This window comes from Terrapene carolina, unplaced genomic scaffold, assembly GCF_002925995.2.
Source record: "Terrapene carolina triunguis isolate 2854851 unplaced genomic scaffold, T_m_triunguis-2.0 Scaffold96, whole genome shotgun sequence".
NCBI classification, from domain to species: domain Eukaryota; kingdom Metazoa; phylum Chordata; order Testudines; family Emydidae; genus Terrapene; species Terrapene triunguis.
Window position 1 is genome coordinate 36,210,231 of NW_020664447.1, and position 9,669 is coordinate 36,219,899.

The following is a 9,669-nucleotide window of genomic DNA, read 5'->3' on the forward strand; positions in this document are numbered from 1 at the left end:
AACCATTACCTGCTGGAACTGATTAGTGTACGGGCGAGGTGCTAGAAATAAAACACAAGAGCATTATTATCCAAAAATGTGCATGCTGTTCCTTAACAGCTCTTAAGTCTGTAGAGTACCTCCCATGTTTAAAAGCTTTGAGCCTGAGATCACAGAGGAGCTCTCTGCGCCAACATGTATCTGGTCACACGCATCTAGAACCATCTGCAGAACCACCGCTCTCATTAGGGTGACAACTTGTGCTACTGACAGGCTGAATTCCTAGATGTCAGCCCTCACTGAAGCCCACACAAGATTTTGACCAGTAGCTATTAAAAATACTGAAGGAAAACACTGACATCCTCAATGAAAGAATGGGCTGAACTTTATTAAGAATTAATATACACGGTCTATGGGCTTCTATGCAAATGGATGCAGTTGAACAAAGATCTTTATTTAACATTTCATCTCAGATTGATCTCAAGTAAACCACCTGTCAACTTGGTTTTTCCCCACCCATGTCTCTCCCTGGACACAGGATTAGAAAGCAAGAAAGCCCAGTCATTGGCATAGCAGTGATTCTATAAAGACACCAGAGTGAGCGCACACAGTCAAGATGGCTTAGAATGAAGAACTTGCTGCTGCTGCTCTTGAAGAGACTTGGAATCCTCCCATGGACGGGGCCCTCTGACGTTCTTCCAGTCATCAAAGTCAGAGCTTTTCAGTTTCTATAAACAGTAACAAACATAAAGCTATGTTAGGGCATGAGTGCAGTGCTTTAAATAGAGTTCTTCCAAATATGCTTGTTTCCTATATCACAAATGTAACATCATCCACTGGCTGATTAACTTTCACTCAGGACCAAATGATATTCTATAGGAGAAAAAAGTCTACAGACAGGAGAAAGAACAGAGAAATATATTAATTGCAATGACTGTAGCTGTAACTGCTCCTCAATATCTAGGGAAGAGCGAGCCATTGGACAAGGCAGAAAAGGTTCTCTTCTTTACTTTTTCTTTCTTTCTTTTTTTTTTAAACTACCCTATTTTTCAGGTCAGCCCTTTGACTGCAGGAATTTCTGGTGTCGAGGTATAGAAAGATGCCAAAGAACAACCAAAACCTGGCTTTTGCAGAAGGAACTACTCTTGTGGGAGGTAGGGGAGGGAAGACAATGTCTGATCATTGGTGCCCAGAGGTATTCTGCCTGTGCAGGGCAGATGGCCTCAGGGGAGTTTGAACCAGCAGGATTCCCTTCACTCCATACTACTTTCATACAAAAGAGAGGAATGCACGGCTTTCCAGAATGTGCTTCCTAATTCCAGAAGCCACAAATGGGAGATGGGGCTATAGCCATGTTCCCAACCCACCTACCCATGTCCCCCTTTGGGGTGAGGAATACGCTGGGGGGCTTGTCTATATGGTGTGTTAGTCCACACTGAGGGGTGTCCACTAGCGTGTTGCACACTAATTGGCCCATGTGGACCCTGTTGGCATGCACTAAAAGCTTCTTAGTGCGCGTTAATCTAGTACTGTTTGAAATGGAACTATATGAGCTGTGGTCAGATTTCTGTAATCACTTTTAGTGCATGCTAGCAGGGTCCATGGGGGCCAGTTAGTGCGCAACACACTGTCATAGAAATTCCTGTCCATTCCAGCTGAGGAAGAAGGAGAGACGGGCACAGCTAATCAAGCAAGGAGCCCCGGGAGGGGCGATCCGTTTATTTCAATTGCAATTGGGTTCGAGCTCATAAGTCAGCAAGAACAAAGAAAACACTTACACCAAAGCATTATATGCAGTTGCTTATGATAATCTATCGCTCTATGATTGGCCAAAATTTGCTATCATTACCATACATAATTAGCAAGCTACATGTATCTGCCCCTCTTATGACCCCTTATTGTTCATCTACTTGCTCCCTCCTTGCGTTATTTTGCAAGCCAAGCAGTTAGTTATCTACAGGACGCAGGCACAGAAAGTTCCATTGTCTCCAGGTTTGGAGTTTGGCTACATTTCCTCTCGAAGGAACTTCCTGAGTTAAGACAACCTATAGCTGATGTTTTCCCTTCTTCTTTCTCCCATGTGTACGTGACAAATTTGCCCCCTGGCAGTTAAGTAGAATAATTTTATATCAACACTAGTGCACACTAGAATTTACACCCCTCTCATGCAGACTAATACATTGTGGAGACAGGCCCAGGGTGTGTTAAGTGGCCAAACAGCCTAGCACTTAAACAATGTCTAGATTTCCCACACGGGTGCTCTGGGGAGTAGACAGGATCTTTCCCCACCCCCCTCTAGCACCCCTGTTCAAGAGCATCCACAACTGGATTCTTCATGCATTTCTGTGACTGGGTAAAAAGAAGAAATACCCTCCTGCCCTCCCCTGCAATGTACTGCTGCTGCAGAAGGCAAAGGGATGCTGAGATTCCCCCAGGAGTATGGTTGTAGCAACACACAAGACAGCATTTTGGCACAGGATGTTGCAGTTCTTGCTATAGAGAAGCTAGAGAACCTTTGCAGACTATTTTTTAAAGCCTCTCCAGTTCCCATGTCAAGGAACTACAATAGTAAAAGACAAAAGCCAAGAGAGTTTCTGTATCCAGTGCATTTTAGTGCAAAGTTTACTTTCAATGCAGTTACTGAAAACAAGCTGGAAGCAAACTCCGCTGACTCTTCCTTTAATTTAATGCACACAGATAGTGGAGAAGTAGCTGCTTATCCCAAGTCTTCTCCTTCACCATCTACTTTAGTTTGTTACTTCCCCTGCTCTCCGCCTCCCATTCTCCACACTTTATTCTTGAGATAGCACATTCTGAACCAAGTCCCACAGTGGTATAAGCAGGCGCCTCTCCCACTGAAGACAATGTAAGTTCTGCTTGTTTACACCAGGCCAAAATTTGACCCATCTCTTCACAGTGCAGCTAGTTGAGAAATGGAAGTCCCATTTCCCATTAGGCACAGACTCTCTATAGTCAGTAAGTTCCTAAATTTGGAGCTTCACATCTGCTAAACAGCAGACCTGTGAGGGAGTTTGCACCATCAACCCAAAGGTTCACACTGATGGGACAAGGGGGCATTCCGAGTGTTACCGAAGCGGAGAAGATTGTATATTATTAATAATTAAGGCTAAGATTTTGTCATGGTTATTTTTAGTAAAATTTATGAACTGGTCACGGGCAATAAACAAAAATTCATGGAAGCCATGACCTGTCTGTGACTTTTGCTGCTGCAGCTCCATGGTTTCCCCCACCATTGTGGTGGCTGGGAGCTGTGGGGTTCCCCCTCCGCCCACAGCGGCTGGGAGCTGCAGGGTGACCATATTTCCCAAAGAGAAAACGGAACACCCCCGCTGCTTGCCCGAGGTGTCCCCTTCCTGCCGCACAAGGCTGTTGCCTGTTGCTGGAACCCTGAGGCGGGCCCCCTCAGGAGTCTGTCACCTGTCACTGGAACTTTGCAGGGGGCCTCCTATGGCTTGTCACCAGAACCCTGCCCAGGGCCCCACTGACTGTCAGCTCCGGAGTCCTGCAGCCCTGGGGCTGAAGCAGAGAATGACACAGAGGTCTCTGGGAGTCACGGATTCTGTGATTTCCATGACCTCCGTGACATAAACATAGCCTTATTAATGATACATATTGTAGTGGGACCCAACCCCCGCCTCAGGATCAGGGCCTCACTGCAATAGCACTTTACAAATACACCAGAAGACACTACCCTTGCCCTACAGCGCTTGCATTCTAATTTGCCTACTGTCAATAGGGATGACAAACAATGAGGGACTTGAAAAAGGGTCACAGAAAAATTTGGCAGCTGTAACAGGACAGGCCTGCTGTTATTAGTTCATGTTATGCAAAACCTTCATGACACTTCTACAACTTGAAGAAATCTCAATGAGATTAGTCAGATTTCAAAATAAATTAAGCAAGATCCCACAGAAAACACTTGTGCACGCATATACATTCACCAGACTTTTGATATGAGGTAGCAGCAGCTGAATTTTTCATACAGTGGAGTGAGTTAGCATAAGCACTTCCTGAAAACTGTCCTTGCTACTTTATTCAAATTGTGATTAACCAGCCTTTCATTTCCACTGGAAGAAATCTGAACTGACTAGGGAGGAGGAGGAGAGGGAGTTTAGGGAAGGTGCCCCATCATCCCATGCGTCAGCAGCCATCACTTGGATTACAAGAGACCGAATTTAACACCTGACTCAAACGGAAGATTCAAAGAAAACAGACTGCAAAGAACCTTGTGCTTTACAAAGGGAAAGCATTCTGACTTTATAAAACACATATACAGTGCAGCTGTAAGTTTAGATTCTCTATCCACAATGCCTGCTCTAGAAATGTTCAGAGATATTTTCAATAAGCAGTTACTGAAAGTGAAATATATTCAGTGAAACTTACAGTATCTGAAGAGACTAGCTAAGGGACCAACACAAGCAGAATACCTAATAGAGGATAGTCTTTAACTAAAGGTCATACTCAATTGTATTGGAAACCTTAGGAAGGCTTTGAAGGGGTCACTCTCAACACAAAAGGTTACTTACAGCACAGGGTGTTTCAAATATGTACAGTATCTAAGGAAATGAAAACAAGAAAATATTTCGGTAGTCTTTGTTCCAAATTTAGTGGTATCAGGGTTCCTGAAAAAGACATTATGAATTACATAATGAATGACTTAACATACAAGGGATGAGTATAGTCAGAGTAAATAAGTAGATTAAACTATACAATTGATGAGGTCTACTAACTGAGTTTATCCTTGTCAGTTAAAATTAAGGAGTTACAATCTAATCAATGCACAGAGAAACCATACATTTGTTTGTGTTACATTCATGAACATCATTAATAGCTTGTGACATTCACAATAAAGAGTTCATTTGATGCCTCACTGCAAGTCTAGGGAGAGTAGCTTCCTAAGGACACATGGCAGAATCTGCAACTATTATTAAGGCTGCGATTTAGTCATGGAGGTCAAGGAATCCAGGACTTCCAAAGACATGCGGCAGGGCGGATCCACCACTTCTGGCCACCGTGGGCAGCAAGAGGGACCCCCGCTGCTCCCAGCTCCCGTGGGCGGCAGGGGGGACCTGGTGGCAGGGGGAATCCCCACCGTTCCCATGGACTGCGGGAGGCAGAGGGGATCCATGGAGCTCCTGGCCACCACGGGTAGCAAGAGGGACCCCCACCGCTCCCAGCAGCAGGCAGGATTTCCGCTGCCATGGGCAGCAAAAGGGACCTGGGCAGCTCACAGCCGCAGTGGGAGGGGACCCTGGAGCTCCCAGCCCCTCCCCTCCCAGCTGCCCAGGCTACCCATTTTCTCATGGGTATTTCTAGTAAAAGTCAGAGACAGGTCACGGGCTTCCGTGAATTTTTCATTATTGCCCCTGACCTGTCCGGGACTTTTACTAAAAATATCCGTGACAATAACGTAGCCTTAACTATTATCAGTCTAGAAGGGACATGTATCCAATCAGTTATACTTTCAGAACAGCCAGGCTATACAATTTCCCAAATCTGATTATGTCATAAAAGTTTTAAAAAGAAAAGGGGTCCTTTTTTATTCAGGTACAGGTAAGAAGGAACATCAGCCATGAAAATGGACCTGAAAAAAGTCCTGATTCTCTACGGCTTAGCACCTGTAGTTATTTACATCTGTGCAAAGTGTGGGTACAATTCTACTAAACCAGAACTCTCCACTCACTCACTCACACACTGGTGAGAGCCTTTCACACCCACTTTGTACAGAGGTAAATGACGGCGCCAGTGCTGGGCAATAGAGAATTTGGCCTTCAACTGTTACTGTGCTATTTTTATTTTTCTTAAATAAGCCTGACAACCCTGAAGAGTTAAGTCCTCTTTCTGTCCACTGAATAGGAACAGCACAGGCAGCGGCATTACAAGCTTCCCTCAGATTGGCACACAACCATGTAGCAGGACCACATCTTTGGGTGAGCGGGTAGCTCAACCCCCAAGTTCACTCAGTCTTTGGCTTTTCTGCTGTGAATGCCAATTAGTGCTAGCTGTGATGTGGACACCTGTCCATTAGGACCAGGACTGAGACCCCCTAATTTCACAGAAGTACCACATACAAATGGCAAACTACTTTCAGCCACTCCCAACTTGAGATCTATACAAACTGGCTGTCTAGAGGTGAAAGGCTCTCTACTCTGCTACCAATCCCCTGCACTATTCAATCCACTAAACAGTCAATCACTGAAGGAGATTTAACCAGATCAGATTGACATCCCTTTTGCTACTTGTCTCAAATAGCCCAAAGGATACTGAAAATTAATTGTTTAAAGTTAGAGCAATGTAGTACATCAAACCTACTGATTCTCTTTCTAAATCAGCTAAAAATGCCTCTTAAAAGTCTTTGGCTGACAAGCTGTAACTAGAAGAAAGCTGCAGCTCTGTGAGTAGGTGGTGTGGCTAAACAAGCATTCAGCTGCTCACTACACATTTTGCTTTTATAAGACTCCTGTTAAGCAGGTTTCAATATTAGGGATACTGGATGGTATAAGGGACAGGAAGTGGCCTAGGGAGTCATTCACTCCCAGCTCACTGGTTCAAATCTAGTCCAGACTGATGGTGTTTGAAAATCATTACCCTGTGAGTTTGGGTATACGTTGTCCGTAGAGGGCAAGCCTCCACACCACAAAGAGCAAACTGAAGTCAATAAAAATTCATTTGGACCCGGGAGCTCTCAGCACCTCTGAAAAATCAGGCCAAGTTATTTCAAGTTGGCCACTAAAATCAGTGGTCATTTACAACTGTGACTATAGTGTCTCTGTGCTTCAATATCTCACCTGTAAAAACGAGACAATAAAAACTTGCCTCTCTGAGAAGGGTGTTAGGAGGCTTACTTCATTAGGCTTGTGAGGTGCTCAGATACTTTGGTGATAAGCACCCCAGAAATGCCTATACATAACAAATCAAAAGGGGCAATTACTGCCTGTCACTATGGTAACTGGCATGTAAAATTTCAGATAAAGATGGAAAGATTACAAAGAGAGGAACATCTTCACAGTTAAAAGGAGCAGGGAAGAGAACTGCATCAAATCAGCTCGGTACGTGTTAGAGCAACAAATTACTTCCGGGGCTATAGCGCGTGTAATGAAAAACCCTATTGTAACATATAGATGTAGGGGGACAGAGTTAAAATGGGTGTTTAAAATCTCCACCTTATTGCACTAATGAAGCTCTGTTTTTGCAGGAAAGCTTTCACAATGCAATCTCTTTGATCTTTTTATTTTCCTTAGAAAAGTTTGCTGCCACATTTGTTTAGTGATTTAAGGGTTATCACTTTGAATTTAATTATTATCTGTGATTAATCCTGCTCAGACTGGAAAGCTGCATGGAGTAATTCTTTTTAACCAGAGGGTGTTTCTTTGTAGTTTTATGTTATTCATGTATAATGCAAGTTGACAAGGACTGAAGAAGTTGCGAGGAAAGAGAATGCAAAGTCTGAAGTAAGGTTTTTATTTAGTGAAGGAAAAAATGGTTGTGGGATTGGAGCACAGGATTTAGACCTGGATCCACAAAGGAACTTAGGCAGCGTGACGCTAAGCGTTACAGCATTTCTAGGTGAGGCACCTAGAAAATTACTGGAACACTGCAATCCACAGAGCCCGAGTTAGGTGCTTATGCTCCCTAGACAACGAATGAGAAGAGATGGGTACCTAAGAATGCGATCCACAAAAGACAGCACACTAGGCAGAGAGCCAGCTCAGATAGCCAGTGGAAGATACTGATGGGAGATAATTAAAGAGTTATTGGAGCAGGGGGACTGGACCCTTGGGTCACCCACCTCCCAAATGGGTGCCCTGTCCACCAGGTTACAAAGTCATTCTTGCACTCTCCGGCTGAGCGTTACAGCACTGTGACTAATTATATGCAACACAGAACAGCTTTGACAGGCGAGACTGAAGGAGCCCTACATAAGAATATCCCCCAGCTCAGTGGTTAGAGCACTTGCCTGTTCAAATCCTTTCTTCCTCACATTCCGGGGGAGTGCTCTAACTACTGAGCTAAAAGTTATAAGGTGGGCACCACGACCACTTCTTTCCCTGGCCTCCAATTCTGAATGGAACCCAAGCCAGTGGGCAGCCTCTCAGCATGCTTACCAGATTGGGCCAATGAGTGCATTAGGTGCTCCTCTGCCTATCTTCCCCTGGTTCATGAATTGCAGTGGGTCTTAGATAGGAGATAGGGAACTGGGCACCTAGAAGGAAGCAGCAGTGCACATACCCAGAGGCACAAACTTACGGGAACTTTTACCCTGAACATTTAGATACTAAGTGAGTTTAGGCACCTACAGGGTTCAGTGGGACTTTTGTGGATTGTGATGGAGCCTAATACGGGGACTTAGGTGCCTAAGTCTGGGGTTTAAGCACCTAACTAACTTAGCATCCAAGAGATCTGGGTTCTCTTCTCAGCTCTGCTGAAGACTTGTGGTGAAATCCTGATGATACTGAGGGCAATGGGAGTTTTGCCATTAACTTCAATGGGACAGGATCTCACTCTCGGCACATGAGCTTGGGTACGTCACTTAGGCCCAGATCCTCAAAAGTATTTAGGCTCCTAACTTCTATTGAAATCAGTGGAAATTAAGAGCCTGAATACCTTTGACAATCTGTGCCTTATTATCTCTGTGCATCAATTTCTCCATTTTTCAAATACGGGCAGTACATCCCTCCTTCACAGGAGTGTGTAAAGCTTAGTTAATATTTGTAAATTGCTTTGAGAGCCTTGGATGGACGGTAGTATGGAGATCCAAATTATTTAATAGCCAGAGTATTTAATGCACTCAGTAATCTGTGGGGTTACATAGCCTTTCCATTTTTAAACTAACCCCACACTGTATTGGCCAGAGGTTTCACCTCCTACACCCCAGAGGGCCCCAGAACCCACGCACACAGCAGGAGATCAGCAGTGACAGAAGGCCATTCCTGTATTGCTTTTGGTTCAAAGAATTCACAAGCTCCAGTAATAAAGCCGACAGAACTTGGCCATTTACTTCTACATTATCTCCTTTCCTTAAACAAAAAATCTGGAAAATTAAAAGCAAAATAGTAGTATTAACACAATGTTAAGTCTGCAAGAACAAGCACTGAAAATTCAGTGAGTTCCAACCTTAACTAGGCCAGGATGCACATATGTAATATTTTCTGTTCCTCTTTCCCTTGTTTATGGAAGGTTAGCATATTAAGATACAAGACCTTAGAAATGCTCAGAAAGAGACCGAAGTATTGCTCTTTGTCACTGAGATGTGCCATAAAATTTACAGCAGGTGCACCGGGGCTAAGGAATTTCTTTACTTTTGAGTGCTTAATCTTGCCATCTTAATATTGTATTAAAACTTTTACAAGTAAATCCTAGCCAGTATTTTACCACTTTAAAGGGCCCCCTTCCAGCAGAACTGGCAGGGCAGACATTTGAGAGGTATTCTCTTTCTGCCTGGAGTCCACCTCCATGGGTACTCTCTATGCAGCTATGTTAGGGTTACCATATGTGGAGTGTCCCAAAAGAGGACACTCCACGGGGCCCCGGCTCCGCCCCCCGCCCCGCCCACGCCCAAACTCCGCCCCCTCCCCCAAAGTCCCCGCCCCAACTCCGCCCCCTCCCCTGCTTCCCGCGAACATTTGATTCGCGGGAAGCAGGCAGCAGGTAAGGGGGGGGAGGGGGGGA

The 9,669-nt window shown here is 44.6% G+C and overlaps 1 protein-coding gene across 1 annotated transcript in view; it reads right to left on the bottom strand.

Moving 5' to 3' along the window:
• Positions 1 to 342: 342 nt before the first annotated feature.
• LOC112119925 (cytochrome c oxidase assembly protein COX16 homolog, mitochondrial) overlaps positions 343 to 9,669 on the bottom strand; it is an 83,662-nt gene continuing 74,335 nt past the window's right edge. The window contains exon 4 of the mRNA XM_024218815.3: positions 343 to 707. Within this exon, the coding sequence (XP_024074583.2) occupies positions 591 to 707 (117 nt within the window). The 3' untranslated portion in view covers positions 343 to 590. The remainder of the gene's footprint in view (positions 708 to 9,669) is intronic.